Genomic DNA, 16505 nt, shown 5'->3' on the forward strand with positions numbered 1-16505 from the left:
GGACATCCTGTGGAATTGTTCTCAGCGAGGCCCGAAGAATGTAAAGCAGCAAACCTTCCTCCCTCCCTCCCTCCTCCTCCTCCTCACTCGTCTTTGTGAAACGTCGGATTGGCACGCTGCCATAGAAACGCTGGGGGAGGATCGGGGGTGGGGGAGGCTCAGGGAGGGAGACGAGAATCTCCATCCGAATCTCAGCGGGACATCGTGTTTACCGAGTCACTGCAGAGATCAGTCCTTTTCAATCCCTGTGAAATTCAACATAGATTTAGATGACGTTATGGTTTTAAATGCTATTTTATGGTGTGTGTGTGTGTGTGTGTGTGTGTGTGTGTGTGTGTGTGCGTGCGTGTGCGTGTGTGTGCGCGCGCGCGCGCGCGTGTGTGTGTGTGTAGCTCTCATGTTCCTAGAGCATGAAAATACTGAACAGCTATGCAAAAGCAAAACAGAGCATTAAAGGAGGTTGTAGCTGCTGTTCTTCTCGTGCACACACACACACACACACACACACACACACACACACACACACTCTGCACAGACAGAAAAAGACATCGGGAGGCAAACATGTCTGCATTTCGGAGAAGAGTGAAGTGTGGGGGTGAGTTTGCGGGAGGGAGGTGATGTGGACGCGGTGTGACGCAGGCCCGTATAAAGCGGGGGAGTTGTGGGTTGCAGCTATTTTTAGCCACCGTGTGGAAAACGCACATTAGCTGCATTTCTCTGCCCTATCCCCGGTGTCCTACGTCACTTTACTCCAAGCCGGTCCTCTCTCGACCGTGAGTCACGTGACAGGTGCAGACCAGAGGACCTGCTGGGGACCAGAGGTGGGACACGAATACCAAACAGGAGAGGGGGGGGACTGCAGAGAACAAAGGGTGGATACTGTCTGTGAGCGTCTCCCCCCACCGGCAGAACAGCGAGATTATACTGCATCCACAGATGTGCATGTAGGGTGTTTCCCTGCCTTCAGCCCCGCGCATGCTGGGACAGGCTTCAGCACCCATGTGAGGCTGGGAATGGAAGAAAAGGAGGAATAATAGTATATAAATATATATAATAATAGAGAGAGAGAGAGAGAGAGGTGGGAATTAGCAAAACATAGAGCTCTTCTTTATTGTTGAGCTGTTGTTGCAGGAATATGCAGGATGTCTTCTTATTATTGTAGTTTCTACACTGAGTTGTAGCTACACTGATGTGCCTTGGAGTTGGCAGGTGTATAATTAGGAGTCCCTTCCATTTTATTTCATATAGCACACAATCCCATATCTGTCTCTGGGGGCTTTTCCACCTGCACCACTATGACCTCTATCCTTCTACCTGAACACACACATGACAAAAAAAAAGGAGGATTAGCCGGTGGGTTGAAACTAGTTTTGTGATCATTAAGTTCAGGTTTTCCTTCAAACAAATACAGATGAGTTGGTGGTTGATGTGATAATTTCACACAGCCTGGAGGGGTTTTTCCTACACATTGAAATGTGTAAAAACAGTGTAATAATAGGACTATTAGGTTCAGTAGAAGGTCAACTTGTGTTTGATTTGGTGACTGAGTAATTTCAGGAGCAGCAAAGATAAACTGTGACTCATCTCTGGGACGCTTTTAATAACGTGAAGACTCATTTTAAATATAATAATAGTCTTCAGTCTGTATAGTTTTTCTAAGAAAATGAGACAAACATTTCTGACATGATGACATTATGTACAACATATGTACCGCTCTGCAGATTGCATCATTTATGAATGGCGAGTGATACGCGAAACAGGGTGGAGCCACGCGAGAAACAGACGTATGTGATTGGACGACGCAGGCAGACCGGTGTCCTGCGCTGTCGCTGATTGGCTCTGCTTTTGAGTGGGCGGGGCTCGCGCTGACAGGGTTGGGGTGTTTTACGCTCGGTGGAGTAGTGCTGCGTCTGTCAAAGCCAGAAAGAGCGACTGCCACAGTCCGCTGTGGTCCAGCCGTGCTGTGCTCTGATTGTTGACGTCCACAGCTGCTTCACGCTGTCCTCTGAGGGATGAGGAGCGAGACTCTAAACTAAAAAACACGGTCGCGTCTCGCCTCAATTCAAACCGGAATCTGGTGTAAAAAAAACTTGGACCTTTCCCAGCTGAATGGAGCAGCAGCGGGGGCTCTGTAGCGTCACCCCAGGGTGCCAGGCCGGCGTCTCCACCGGTCAGCCAACCATGCGTCTGTCCATCACCTCGACCGCGGGCAGCCCGGTGGAGCTCACTGTCCCCCGGGGAGAGACCGTGGAGGGACTGAGGACATACATCTCTCACAAACTCAGGCTGCAGACTGACAGAATCGTCCTCCTGCACAGAGACAAGTGAGTTGTGCTTCACGGGACACATGTTGCCTCATCTCTTCTATTCTTAAGTCAATATCTGCTAACTATATATATATATATATATATATATATATATATATATATATATATATATATATAATGTGCATGTGGCAGGCAGCTAACCGCAGGCCAGCTGTTGGACCTGGGTGTCACTGATGGAAGCAAGCTGACCCTGGTCCCTGCCATTGAAGCTGGTTTAGTGGTGAGTGAGCCGATGCAGCCTCCAGCCACACACACAGTAGTTATCATGACTTCATGATTACCTGTGCATTGGTAGTGTTGTGCCTCCTCGTATGTACAGTGGTGCATCATTGTTACTGAGTAGCTACTGAATCAGATCTATGATTGATTCCTTTTGGTCCCTTCCAGTTCTAGTCCAGTTCATTTTCTATGCACAACTGATTCTCACAACTGTAGATTGAAAAGCATGAAGTAACGATGGATTACGTGTAAACAAATGTGTCCATAAGGCTAACTAATGACTAAGTTCTGGTGCTGTAATGAGAGCGGTTATCCATCAGTTTGGGTGATGCACCTCTTTACTTCGGGGGAGGAAAGGGAAATGTTAACTGTACACAAAATTGGTAACTAGTGGACAATCATGACGTAATGATTCAGGCCTCTGTGACATCAAGCCCAGTATAAGGATTCACAGATAATCACGACCAATTAGACACATATTAGTGAATTAACATAACATCTTACGGTCGTTTCTCAATCAAGTAATCAGCTACTAAAATGTGATTAAGATAAAATCAAGAACTGCCTGTTTACAGTCAGTTCCGACCATCAAACTTGTGTGTAATATTGTAAAGTGTTCCCGAAACACATTTCCATTCTCCTCCATGTAATCAGACTTCATGTAGAAATGTCACGTTGTCATATCTTTACTGCCACAGTGCTCCACTGCCAGAGCGGAGAGAACTATGACGGACGTCTTGGAAAGTTTAACAGAAGTCCAGGTGAGTTTTCATGTCTTCTTGACTCTATGCTGTAAATAAATAGACGCTTGTTTAATGCATGAATGTGATGAGGGGGAAACATAATTCAAACTATGTACAGGTGAGTGTTTTACAGTTATTTTCATGCAGTAAGAACAGACATCTTACCGCCGTCCTGTGAAAACCACGTATCTCCATAAACTCACCTTTGGGGATTAAAATGGCGACGTGCTGAAAGAGCATGAGAGGTTTTCAGAAAAATTCAAAATGAACCAAATTTCGGAGTGCATTGTTATCAAAGGACGGCAAAAGGAAAAGAAAAAAGCCCAACATACTTGTTTTTGATGTTTTAAGGAAAACAATATGCATAAACCGTGCTCAGATTATTGCGTCATGTCCTTCGCAAAGGCACTGCAGACTTCATTGATTAACAGACAGTCATGCAGCCACACACACACACACACACACACACACACACACACACACACACACACACACACACACACGCGCACACACACACACACACACACACACACACGCACATGCACACAAACAGCAATTCCCATGGTTACTGGATGGGTACGCCAAAGGGAACATTTCATGCACGTAATCCAATACACCCATGATGACATTTGTCTGAAAACATTGTGAGTTTATGAGGCTGCTGCTCTTCTGATGCATGTCTGACAAAGTAGATACTCAATGTTTGCTGAAATATTGTAAATCACACTTGCGTCAAACAAATTGAACTCTGACGCGTGTCTCTCCTGGACTCATCCTGCAGATCAGTGACTTCCTGTCTGGCCGCTCACCTCTGACCATTAACCTGGGAATTGGTGCCCACATGATGTATGTGCAGCTTGAACTGTCTGCGCAGAATGTGGCGGAGCTGCAGCGCCACGAGGACCTGAGCAGCAACCTTCAAACCGGCCTGGCCGCTGCTGCCGGGATGAGCGCCCCCGACTCCTCCAGCAAGACCGCAGGACCCCCTTCCCGAAGCTCTACTCGAGCCCCGGACTCTTCTGACTCTACATCCGTGATCCAATTGAGCGCTCCAAGACCCAGAACTTCCTTGAACTCAACAGCTCCCGGCTCCCACTCGCTCACCGCTGCCCTTCCACATCGGTCCTGTCCGCCCCAGTCTACGCACACGTCCTCTCCTGTTCTTTCCGCCTCTTCTTCTCCTTCTGGTCGTCCACATCCCAGCAGTCCACCACCAGCAGCCACACCAGCCTGTTCACCTGCTCCCACCGGCTCCATTCCTGGACCCCGGAGCCCAGCGTCAGCCTCGACCCTCGAAGAGGTCAGCCTCACATATTCTACTGCAAAAGTGTATCGTAATCACAATGCATTGTCATGGTTAAAACATCCTTTCCTCCTCGTGTTACAGAGTGATGTTCACGCCTCATCCACTGCAGAGCTGAGCAAGCAGCCAGGAGCAGTCATAGAGAGTTTCGTGAGCCCCTCACCGGGCGTCTTCTCCGGGACTTTCTCTGGTAAGTGTGTCAGCAGCAGAAGCCCGACAGCGACACAATCGCAATACAACAGATATTGATTAGTTTAATCAAGATAGACACACAGACAGACAGAGTTCTTTATTCAGCCAAGTCAACAGAAGTTTAAAAAAAAAATCACATTCATATACAATAACTAAAACACACTAAATAGAATAAGTTAACGACAGAGAATAGAGACTAAAGATAGACCTGTGTTGATATACAATGACGCCATATTGTACAGTGGTGCTGTACTAGACTCAGTAGATACTGTTCTATGCTGTACTGCAAGCTGTAGGATTGATTTGAACTTCATTGTTGTTTAATCTGACGATCATTTTCTCCATTAGCTGATTAATCATTTTGTTTGTAAAATGTCAGAACATCTTTAAAATATCCATTATGATTTTGCGTTGCCCAAGGACACGTGTTTAAATTTTACTCGACCGTCAGTCCAAACCCAAAGATATTCAGTTCATGACAAAGAAAAGCAGCAAATCATTACTTTTGAGATGCTGGAACCAGTGAATTGTGGAATTTTTGCTTGAAAAAGGACTAAAATGTTGAATTGATAATTGATTGTTAGAGTAAGTTGTTTTTATTTTACTTAGATCTACTGTTTTTTTTATTGTTTGCTTCTAGTTGTTCTTTCCCATCAACTGTCAGCCACCTCTTCCTCTGCCTCATGTCCTCTGCTCTCTTCTCTTCCCATCAGGCACTCTGGCCCCGTGCAGTCAGAGCGGCTTCAGCCATCCTCGGCGCGGCATCGCCATCATTCTCCAGATCTTCAACGACCTCCTCAGAGCTGCCTACCGCCACCAGGGGGCTCAGCCTGCCCCTCCTCATCAGCCCCACCGTCCTGATTCGAACCCCGCAGCCAGCCTGCTGCTCACAGAGGAGGAGGGGCCAAGCAGAGCGAAGAGCAAAACACTGGCGACCCAGAGGGCAGAGCAGCTCAGTAAAACTCCAGGTGAACACATGATATCACACACTTGAACACTGGAGGAGTTACTGGAGACTTCATTCAGAATATATTCTTTCTGCAAATACATATTCCAGGAACAAGGACAGTAAAATACATGATGCATTGGCTCTCAATAGAGCTCCAGTTGGATTAAATGACACTGACCAAACTGACCCTTATCAGTAGAGTATGGCATTGGGTGACAGTGCATGAAGCCTTCTTCCCCCTGAAGCGTTACTATTGTGTAGCATGTCTAACAAGTTGTTATTCCTCCCCTCCACTGTAGGTGAGGAGAGTCACCTGACCTGCCCACCCACGCAGGAAAATCAAACATTGCACTGTAAGCTGGAGCGCCTGCAGTTTTTGATGCATCAGAGGCGTCTTCGCAGGCGAACTCGGAGGCACTCGCGAACATCTCCCCCGTACCAGCGCCATCGCCACCGTCCCTAGTTTCCTGCATGGGAGCGAACCCGCTCACTGTGAAAGCAGGGGCCGCTTCCTGGTGACTAGAAGGAACCAGCTTAGCAACCAAAGCTGACCTCTGAACTCGTGGAACAGGTGAAAGAGCAGCAGAGTGAACTCAAGTGCTTCGGTGCTATTTTTGACAGATAAGAATTTCTAAAAGAATGTAAGACGGAAAGGTCCGAGGAGTCTGATTCCTGTGGCTGTCACTGTGCTGAGCATGTTATTTCATCTGAGTCTGTCGGTGACAATGGCTCACATTGTTATGTAGCATTATGTCATAAAAGGTTCCAATGTGCATTTTCATGTTATACGTCTTGGTGTTTTGTACAAAGACCTTTTACCGTATGTCTGTTTCCCTACTGCAATGCCTTAAATGTACATGTCTTGAATGTAAACCACGTCTTGTTCTGTGCTGAGGATGTTCCTATGAAATGTTTCAATATTACTAATATTAAACACAAGGAAGGCAAACAAAAAGAATAAAGGAATACATTAAGAAACCGCGGGATATTTCCGTCCCCTTTTTTAGACCTCGAATGCCTAACATTGCTGTTTTCATTGGTCTCTTAATTGATACCAGGCATGACATGTGCAATTTTACTGCGAGGAGATGGATTAATGAGGCAAAACTGAAGTTACAGGCTTGCTTTGGACTAATAATGTTTTTTGAGGCTGCAGCTAAAGACGTGGATGAACTCACAGATACTGGGACGTCTTATGCCAGGACAAGAAGGAGGCCTACAGGAGTGGGGGAATCCTAAACAACCAAGTCAGAAACACACTGACAAAGGAGATCAGAATAACAAAGAGAAGCTATCCTGAAAAGCCTCTCAGCCAGAGACCCTGCAGGACATCACCAGCTACAGGAAACCATCCCCCCCACACTGTGGAGAACCATCAAGTGGCTGATGACCGGAATGTGTTTTACTGCAGGTTTGATAAGCCAACCTTCACATCCCTCACCCGCTCCGATTCATACACACATCACACGGCCACCTACAACCCTTACCAGCCCCTCCCCACTTACCCCCCCCACCTGCAAACAGGATCTGTGCTCCTTTTACACCAACAACTGCACCTCAGTTATATGCACCTTTATTTATATATATATATATATATATATATACATACACATGTATAAAAGGTTCCAATGTACATTTTCATGTTATACATCTTTGTGTTTGGTACAAAAACCTTTAATCGTATGTTTGTAGTACTGCAATGCCTTAAATGTACATGTCTTGAATGTAAACTACGTCTTGTTCTGTGCTGAGGATGTTCCTATGAAATGTTTCAATATTACTAATATTAAACACAAGGAAAGCAAACAAAAAGAATAAAGGAATACATTTCATCTGCCTCTAAATTGATACCTTTTTGTCATTCAGACATTGACGTCTTTTACGTAAAATTTCCTGATATTCAGGCATGACGTGTGCAAATTTTACTGTGAGGTAAATGGATTAATGAGGCAAAACTGAAGTTACAGGCTTGCTTTGGACTAATTGTAATGTTTTTTGAGGCTGCAGTTTAAGACGTAGATGAACTCACAGATACTGTGACGTCTTATACAAGGCCTACAGAAGTGGGGAATCCTGAACAACCATATATACATACCGTATATATATATATATATATATATATGTATATTACATATATTACATACAGACGGTATGTATATATACCGTACATACAAGGATATAAAACACACACATTGCTATTCCAGAGTACTTTCATGGAGAAACGTTACACCACCCCGTACAGTAGGTGGCAGTAGGTATCGCCACGCTACCGCCAATAAAGCAACAGAAGAAGTCGTTGCGCAGAGCCCTGAAAAGCAGAACGCGCCTCCTTCCCTCTCTCATTCCACCCGCTGCCTCGCTCTTCTACGGTTGGACTCCTGCTAGTTAAAGGTAATTGCTATTTTTTTTAACCGTTCTTTTCTGTTTTCACAGTAAATTTCGTGGAAATTGCACATGTTTACACATGCGTGCATTTACACGGCATGATTTTCATGTCCGCTTTTTGCCTGGCTTAAAGTATTTATATATTTAATGCTGCGTTTTTAGAAAGGTGGTGGGGGTGGGGATTATTTTACAATTTTACAATTGCGTGCATTGTATCGCTATTGGGGATAAAGTGAAACTGCGTTAAATTGTCTAACAACCGTATCAATCGTTTGTCGGAACCATTATGTAACCACGACAATATGGCATTGAGCGGCATGTGAAGCTAATGTCGGCCAGCGAAACAAAAGTGAGGCGCACGAGCTCGCTGCCACAAAATGGCGCCCAAAGAATAAATGCTAGCTACCTAATCCGCTAACATAACGGTACCACGTTTATAGGCCCCGAGGCCTAGCTCCTCGCGCTACTCGGGTTTTTTTTTCTTCAATGGCGGCGATTCGTTTACAGTAAATGCACCTTAAAACTAAATTATTTCGGTTCAGTAGGAGTTATTGTGGTGTTTTAACACAAAAGGAAGAAATATATATTTGTTTAAAAAAAAAACCCGGCTACGCAGGTTTACGGTGGCCGGTGACCTACTTTCGGACGATATTTGTCGACGTTTAACAAAGGACGTTGTTCTTCCGATTTGTTTACGTATTTATGGTCGCTTGAACGGATTGTTTTTTTGTTTTTATTTCCCCCCCAGCTACACTATGTCGGACGACGGTAAATTGTTCATTGGAGGACTGAGCTTTGAGACCAACGAGGAGTCTCTGGCGGCGGCCTTCGGCAAATATGGAAGCATCGAGAAAGGTAAATCCTTCGTAGCGTGTTTTCTGGATGTAACGCGTTGATATGCTCACAATAATTTGTAAATAAAATAGTTTTAGAATTATTTTGATGCGCGTATTTTAATTATTATTTTCCCTCCCTCACTAGTGGATGTGATCAGAGACAAAGAGACAGGGAAATCTCGCGGGTTTGGCTTCGTGAAATTCGACAATTCAGACGATGCCAAAGACGCACTTGAAGCCATGAACGGCAAGGTAAGACAATGCGTCACGATTATTGTTTATTATTAATTTTACATTTATTTATCTTTATATTTTTTTAATTTTCACACTTTTTTTTTTTTTTTTTTTTTTGTGTGCAGACTCTAGATGGACGGTCAATTCGCGTGGATGAAGCAGGAAAGGGTGGACGCTCCAGGGGAGGATTCAACTCCAGTGGCCCGAGAGGACAGCGCGGAGGATTTGGCGGACGTGGTAGAGGTGGACGGAGTTACTCGAGAGGTGGACACTAGCTGTCTGCGTATTAATATTCATGTGTTGTGTTTGCAACACCATGCCTCTCCCTCTGTTGGTCAATGCTGCCCTTGTCTCGTTTTAGGTGGCGGATACAATGGAGACAGGAGCTATGGTGACAGGAGTTATGGCGATAGAAGCTTCCATTCTGAAGGGAGGTTTGGTGGCGGCGGCGGCGGCGGCAGCCAGTACAGGAACAGCAGCGGAGGTGGTGGTGGTGGCGGCGGATACTCAAGCTACAGAGACAATAGGTAAGAAAGTAACGAAACCACAGATGAGACTCCCTGGTGGTGTTGCCTGCAGAAGTTAATGTGACGCATTTATGTTAAATATTTGTTATATTTTCAGGGGCCAGAGTGGATACAGCGACCGCGGTGCATCCTACCGTGACGGATACGACAGCTATGGTAAGCATATGATATGCATTTGTACTGTGTATGTAGACTTATGTTGGGGCTGTCATTTTCAAATTTTAAAGCATGAAATCAACCTGCCATAAGACAATAGTTTATATTAAACAAAAGTTAATTTATAAAAACAAAAACAATGTAATGGGCAACATTACACTGAAGTTGAACTATGAAGATATTTGTGTCTTATGGTATGCTGATTAATCACCTCACACAAGCATTTAATGAAGACTAAGTCACCGAACATTGAATTAAAACTACACAGCCCCAACATATGAAGACTTGTATGATGTATGTCCCTCAGTTTTGTACCTGAGCCCAACTTGATGCCTCTCTGCGGTTGCCAAATTTTGCTAGCCCCCCCCCCCCCCACTCTCCTTCCACAGTCCCACTCTGATACAGAGGCTGGCAAAGAATTTGAATCACTTAGCAAATGTTACTACTTCTCACATGGCTCCGCGAATGGAGCGGAAAAACTGAGGGAGGGTTTCAGGACTGTCTGGTGGGATTGAGGGGATGTTGTGAAAACTCGAGTGTTGGAACTTTCAGTGTCTTTACCTGTGTGCCCACTTCTTATCCTCAGCTGCAAACGAGTAAACATCTCCCTGATTCAAGATCATCACTTGGCTGGCTGTATTTCAAAGATGCGCTCCTCAAGAAAAATGTCCACGTGTTATTGCTGACCTTAGTTTTGTAGTTCTGTTGTAGTAGCTCAAGCATCTTAAAAAAAAAAAAAAAATGTAGCCATGAGTTTTGGTCATTCCTTAACAAACCATGTTACGAATTACAGTTCCAGACTCTTACCTTGCTTGATTGGGCATCTTTATTCCTCAAAAATCGTTTGTTAACTAAAAGGCATCTGTGTAATCTGATTAGTACTGTAAGTCCCAATTTGAGGACCGAACAACTGCTCTCCACATGGCCACTACCATCGCTGTAGACTTTGTCCAGCACGTAAAGTGTTTCCTGATTTTGATTCCTTAGTTTTTTGGTTTTGTTTTTTATATTGAAATATCCGATGGGCTTGTTCTTTTTCCTTTACTTATTTCCCTCTCAGTCTCAGTGGCTGACCTACCTCTTGCCAGGTTTTAAAGTGAGGAAAGAAATCCGATTTACTCATAAACAGACTTTTGGGGGATTTTATGCTAAATTCCTTTTACTATTAAAAAAAAAAAAAAAAAACCTTAGCTGAGGCTCCTGTGTGTTCAAAGAGTGAATTCCTTTCAGACTGGTGAACTACACAACCGAAGTGGCCGGCTGTCATGAAGTTGCAAATTGCAGCATGCTACAGTCTGTCCAAGGTATCTTTTGTGCTCTGCTCAACATCTGCATTTTAAATGTGCTGTAAAATGGACTAATCTTGTTTAAGTGATCGAAAAATGTAACTTCGTTTCCCCAAAGTAATATCTCAACCGGGAACAGTTTTGTACTTTATGTTCTTTGTATGATCAACTTTTTTTTTCTTTGTCAGTTTGGCTTCATGGAGCCTATTAAACAGACTGTGGAAAATAATCTTGATTCTTTTGCCTTTCAAAACTACCGCATGGGGTAACTCAGGTGACCGCTGTAGGCCCATGTTACTGTAAGGCTGCGTGAGAGGAAACATAGCAGCAGCTCTGGAGTTACAGAGTTCTTTGGAGAGCAATTTAAAAGTTGTCTAAATTATCTTAAACATACAACGGCAGGTTAAGCTCTAATTGGGTGTATTTTTTTGAAATTTCACAAGCTGCTGTCTGGTCTCCTAAAAACCTAATGGTTTTTGGCCTTGTGCAGTCTGTACTGTAAACAATCATATCTATATTTCTAGTATACTTGTAGTGCTTTGAGCCTCTAGTGAGGTTTGACTAATAACCCCCCCTAAAGCTGCAAAAATGGTGATGCTGGGAAAACATCAGCTGGTCATGTTAATGCTTCATTACGTTCAAGAGGTCAGCCACACCAAAAACCTACAAGTCCTTGGAGATTGAAGTGTTGCGCCTTCCAACAAGTGCTCATCAGAGAGGAAAGCTGCTCTCTTGCCTAGGTCAAATGTGGAGAAAGTAGGCCAATGCACGTGAGGTAAAAATCTACTTTTGCTTTGCTCACATCCTTCAACCTCAGTTCTCATTGTTTCCATGAATACCTTCAAGTTAGTCGTTGTTTTTAGTCCTCTGCTTCAGATGTCGCCTGCAACATGCCATGGCCTCTTCCCCGATTGGAAAAAAAAGTTCATTGAGAAAATGTTTCTAAAGGAGCTCCTCTGGATTGTAGTGCTCATCCTCCCGAGTCCACCAAAAAAAAACAAGCATTGGCCTCTAAGTCATGGGTAGTATTGTGCTCAGTCCACTTCTGTTCACTGCACTAGTCCTCACATTTGCTCCTGTAATGCCCCGCAGCAGTCCTAATTGACGTCTAAGGTGTCTAGACTGTATTCAGTTTTTTGTTGTACCCTTACATATGAATAAGTGGTGAGTTTCAGACTCTAATAGGATTGCATGCATACTGTGATTTGACTTGTGTCGACTGATGATTGCCAGGCTTAATCCATGTTTTGATCTTTCTCTTTAGGGTGATCTGGATCAGTGGAACCCCTCACAGCTCAAGCTTCTGGCTTTAGATGGCAGTGATCAGTGCAGATTCACTTCTCAGGTAAAGTATTTAACAGTCGATCCCTCGTGGTTTTGTTTACTGCTCAGGTCGACCTGGATGATTTACGGCGTCTTACTGCCTCGTTTCAGGTCCAATGTGCAGCAGCAGTGGTGGTGCAGCTCCGTGGGAGGAACCTGCCGGGATCCGGCTGAAAGGTCCAATGTCGGCTTGTGGCCAGAAGGACACATTTCTCCAATGTGATGGCTGCCGTTCACGGGTCTTTGGAGGAAAGACGAGATGACAGAGCTGTACGTGTTCTGATGTAACACTGTCGTGACTACTTTAATTAACAAGTCACTTTTTTACAGTATTCTGTACGATTTGCAAAATAAAGATGTGGTGATCAAACTGCTTGTGTTTTTAATTATCTATTTAAAATTTAGATTTACAAACTTTTGGGCTGATGCACAGATTATAACTAAGGTTTTTACTATAAAGATGTTTTCCTGGAAAATTAACTTAAAGCACTAAATAGGCCTCGCCATAGAATAATTATCCTTCATGCATTTATGTAAGCTCATTTTATGCTTTCGGGTTAATCAACATTTGCCTCATGTGTAATAAATGTAAAGTCCAAGTTGCAATAGATGTTCAATTTGATTCATGTGAAATTAGACTAAAGAAAATAAGTAAACCAGGATGAGGTACAGAAAAAAAGATACTTTATTATAGAACATTTACAGGCTGAGTGGAGGTCGGCGCGGGGCGTCTCTGGGTCCTCACACGTACCACAAGAAGCCGAAACGCTTGTGCAGGAGCTCTTCACGAGGCCGCAGGTTGAACAGCTCCTCTGACAGAGGGGCGACCCAGCGGTCTGTGTGGAAGACGCTCTCACCAACCTGCAACAGTACCGGGACGGTTTATATACAAACACACACACACACAGCTAACCTGCACCTGGATCATTACTCGCATTAAAATATCTTTTGCAGAAAATCATTATTGAAAAAGTGGAAAAAGTAATGAACAAAACATTTTGCATGCTGCTGCTTAGTTATGCCAACACTAGATCCCAAACTGTTGTTAGCTGGCTTTACAGTGACTGGTGTTTTTGCACCAGACTCAGTTTAAACTAGATTATTTTACTAACAGGAGTAAGTACTATTTGACCACTGAATGAACTGCTAATTCATCGTTTGATGATTGTTTGTTAAATGAATCTAGATGCTGCCGTCACTGTGAATCCCAATGTGAAAATATCCTCGTGAAATGAGTGTTGCGTGTCTGTGACGTCGATCCCAGCTTCTCTTTACCTTCCAACCAGGAACGTCCTTCATGAGAACCGCCTCCTCTTCTAGATTTTCCCTCAGCATGCGTAAGGACCTGGACCACAGACGGAGTTCAATGGTTACATGGAGACTAGAGCGAGGGAGCTACCGCATTTAAAAGCTGAGCGTGTTGGACGCGCGAGTGTCTCGCGGTCGTCCTCACCTTCGGTCTTGCTCTGCCTGCAGCAGAGGCATCAGAGCTATCCTGGCTTCCATCTCCTCGATCTGCAGGCGCCTTTAAATTGCACAAACACATCACCACTAGTTCCAGCCATGCTGTGAAATATGACTCATTGTGACCAATGTTTAACCCCAAAGAATAATCCCTACCTTCTTTCTCTGTTCCAGCTGAAAAGCCTCCAGTAGCCAAACACCATGATGCCAATCCCAATGCCGAACATGCTGTATCCTGTTGATTAAAGGAGAGGAGAGGCAACGTTGTATTGAACCACAGGTGCAGAATGTCGGGATTTCAGTTATCCCGACCACATTATCAAGTTTCAGTGTGAGAGAATAATAACTTCAGTATCCTACGCGGTGATTTTCAACTGCTGTGATGTGGGGAAAAAAATGTCAAATTTCACTTAATCGTTCCAAACAAATGTGATTTAGTTGCTGCTTAGTGGTGTGACGGGTCACCCCTCACGGTTCGGTACTTCAGCATTTGACGGTGAAAGTCTCGGCGAGCGGAGGACCTTCAGAAGGCCCCCCCCCCCCCCCCCCGGCATATTTTGTCTTCCCTGTTACTAATGATGACGGGATGAGGTTGGTGGACAAAAGCATTACGGTGTTCAGGCGTGGTTTAAAGAGAAAGACACACGACAACGGAAATACAATCGGGCATGTCCACACATGTGAAGAGACACCACCCCGGTCTGTCAGTGACGGGGGCCAAAGCACCACCACAACAACAACAACAACAACTTCAGCACGAAGCTGGTTCCAGGCCTCTATGAAAAGGAAAAGAGTGACAGCTCATCTGGCGCTACCCTTTCCTCAGATAATGTAGATAAATATCTTAAATATTGTGGTTTTCATGTAAGACTATAGCCCAAAGTTATTTTTAAAAATGATGCAAACGGTCAAAACTCTAACCCAGATGAAAAGCCTTGTATGAGCGGCGGTCACAAGAAAGAAGGAACTGTGAGCTCGAGGCAATTCAGCGAAAGTTATCTTTCATTTGGACACATTTGGCTGTGTTATGCTACAGTGTGTCATTTTGTAACCGTTTCGGTTGTCGGTGTGTACAAAAAACCAATGTAGAGAAGGTTACAAACACACACACACACACACACACACACACACACACACACACACACACACACACACTATCCTAAGACGTCCAGACAACAACTGTCAAAACCAGTTGAACACACTTTACGTTTGTCACAAACTGCGCTGTATGGAGAGTTAAAAGGGGAACTTCCTCGCGCTTTAAAGAATGGGACCTGCGGTTGCACGACAACCACACTTCAGAATGAGCTCAACTCCTGTTATGACGTCACTGAACTTCCATACGGGAGGCAGCGTCGACCTGACAAAGGGATCAGTTTAATCAAAAGGTTTCTCTCGGTCATGTGTGAGCAAACACGCGCACACAATCTGATCGGACAGATTTCATTGCAACACTACTTCCTTTGTAAAATATTAACCGGGGGTTTTGAATTAACTGCTAAACTTTCGCGTGGGTGAGACAGACGGCTCGTGGCCATATGTCGACTAACCAGGATATACAATTTTTTTTTTGGGGACAAACTGATCAGCCGGAGGTCATGACACGCGCGTTACAGGCTGTGGTTGCGGAACAGCAGCACGAGAGAGAAGAATGACAAAAGTAGGAGGTCGATGTCGATGCCCGTTCAAAACAATACACATTTTAACAAAAGGCTCTATCGTATCAATACGCTGTCAGACAGCAGCTCGGAGAGGACGAGTGAATATACGGTCCGCTGAGATTCTCTTCGATACTTAAAGCTCATTTTCAGTCACAGTGAAGTTAAGGAGAAAGTCGAGCTTGACTTGAATATTTGAACTTTTAAATGTGGCCACTGTATAAATATGTAAAATGATCACTTAGCACACCTTAGGTTGCTGCTAACTATTTTATTTTGGTGGGTCGTAATGACGCAAGATGGAGAAGGCAGCCAGTACCGCTAGACTTTATTGTACATTTATACTTTTTGGATACTACAAAACTTAATACCTCAACAAGCTCGCATTTTAGAAGCACCCAGATTTAACCGTTACTAATGTGAATGTGGCAGCATTAGCACCGGGACTCGTGCTCTGCCGGTTCTGTCATCTCCGTGGCTTTACGGTACTTTTGGAGGAGCAACAATGGACCGAGCTTAAGGCGACGTTGAGCGGTTGCATATTTGACAGCTCGCGCGTGGACCCGTGTATGTAATGTAAGTACCTGACAGTCCCCGCTTCGGCAGATTTCTCTTATAGTCAAACGAAGCGTAGCCTCCCGCAGGAGGCATGTCCTGCTTCACCTTGGAGCCCGCCATCTTCCTCCGTCTTCTCCGCAACACCGCCGGTGACGTCACTGCAGGAAACGCTTCCTCTCGCTCTCGTTCCACGACGCGTCTGTGGCTCTCTACCGCCCCCACCCGTCTGGATGACAACTCCGTGTTTTTGGCTTAATTTTAGGAGGACCACGCCAGCATTTTAACTTGTTTTAATAAATTTACAAAAGTCAATATTAACGCAGTATTAAGAATACTGCTGCCAGT

At 44.5% G+C, this 16505-nt stretch overlaps 3 protein-coding genes across 6 annotated transcripts; 2 read left to right on the plus strand and 1 right to left on the minus strand.

Moving 5' to 3' along the window:
- The first annotated feature begins 1920 nt into the window (after positions 1-1920).
- On the plus strand, positions 1921-7565 carry midn (midnolin). Its single transcript, XM_068701856.1, has 7 exons — positions 1921-2324; positions 2460-2547; positions 3245-3307; positions 4071-4589; positions 4677-4782; positions 5498-5752; positions 6033-7565. Exons 1-7 carry the CDS (start codon positions 2110-2112, stop codon positions 6194-6196), a joined length of 1410 nt encoding a protein of 469 aa, XP_068557957.1. The 5' UTR covers positions 1921-2109; the 3' UTR covers positions 6197-7565.
- A 463-nt stretch (positions 7566-8028) lies between these two features.
- LOC137866106 (cold-inducible RNA-binding protein B-like) lies at positions 8029-12850 on the plus strand. Of its 4 annotated transcripts, none has more exons than XM_068701777.1 (7): positions 8029-8124; positions 8867-8973; positions 9100-9206; positions 9314-9452; positions 9550-9715; positions 9813-9871; positions 12422-12504. In XM_068701777.1, exons 2-7 carry the CDS (start codon positions 8874-8876, stop codon positions 12424-12426), a joined length of 576 nt encoding a protein of 191 aa, XP_068557878.1. In that variant the 5' UTR covers positions 8029-8124; positions 8867-8873; the 3' UTR covers positions 12427-12504. The 4 variants fall into 4 exon arrangements, with proteins under 4 accessions (XP_068557878.1, XP_068557877.1, XP_068557880.1 ...); XM_068701776.1 differs by lacking the exon at positions 12422-12504 and adding an exon at positions 10458-11386; XM_068701779.1 differs by lacking the exon at positions 12422-12504 and adding an exon at positions 10458-11386 and having other exon boundaries at positions 9314-9431.
- Positions 12851-13142: 292 nt separating this feature from the next.
- On the minus strand, positions 13143-16323 carry ndufa13 (NADH:ubiquinone oxidoreductase subunit A13). The gene is made up of 5 exons (XM_068701781.1): positions 16187-16323; positions 14101-14179; positions 13934-14005; positions 13756-13825; positions 13143-13341 (listed from the first exon to the last, which is right to left on the minus strand). Exons 1-5 carry the CDS (start codon positions 16278-16280, stop codon positions 13222-13224), a joined length of 435 nt encoding a protein of 144 aa, XP_068557882.1. The 5' UTR covers positions 16281-16323; the 3' UTR covers positions 13143-13221.
- Between the last annotated feature and the right edge of the window lie 182 nt (positions 16324-16505).

This window comes from Cebidichthys violaceus, unplaced genomic scaffold, assembly GCF_023349555.1.
Source record: "Cebidichthys violaceus isolate CVI_PGR_0920_01 unplaced genomic scaffold, fCebVio1.0.p SCAF_8, whole genome shotgun sequence".
Classification (NCBI taxonomy): domain Eukaryota; kingdom Metazoa; phylum Chordata; class Actinopteri; order Perciformes; family Stichaeidae; genus Cebidichthys; species Cebidichthys violaceus.

Coding starts and splice junctions, on each gene's coding strand:
- LOC137866106 (XM_068701776.1), top strand. CDS start 8,874: ATGTCGGACGACGGTAAATTGTTCATTGGAGGACTGAGCTTTGAGACC. Junction 8,974..9,099: donor ATATGGAAGCATCGAGAAAG/GTAAATCCTTCG, acceptor CTCCCTCACTAG/TGGATGTGATCAGAGACAAA. Junction 9,716..9,812: donor TCAAGCTACAGAGACAATAG/GTAAGAAAGTAA, acceptor TTATATTTTCAG/GGGCCAGAGTGGATACAGCG.
- midn (XM_068701856.1), top strand. CDS start 2,110: ATGGAGCAGCAGCGGGGGCTCTGTAGCGTCACCCCAGGGTGCCAGGCC. Junction 2,548..3,244: donor CCATTGAAGCTGGTTTAGTG/GTGAGTGAGCCG, acceptor TTACTGCCACAG/TGCTCCACTGCCAGAGCGGA. Junction 3,308..4,070: donor AAAGTTTAACAGAAGTCCAG/GTGAGTTTTCAT, acceptor CTCATCCTGCAG/ATCAGTGACTTCCTGTCTGG.
- ndufa13 (XM_068701781.1), bottom strand. CDS start 16,280: ATGGCGGGCTCCAAGGTGAAGCAGGACATGCCTCCTGCGGGAGGCTAC. Junction 14,180..16,186: donor GCCGAAGCGGGGACTGTCAG/GTACTTACATTA, acceptor TTTAATCAACAG/GATACAGCATGTTCGGCATT. Junction 13,342..13,755: donor AGGACGTTCCTGGTTGGAAG/GTAAAGAGAAGC, acceptor GTACTGTTGCAG/GTTGGTGAGAGCGTCTTCCA.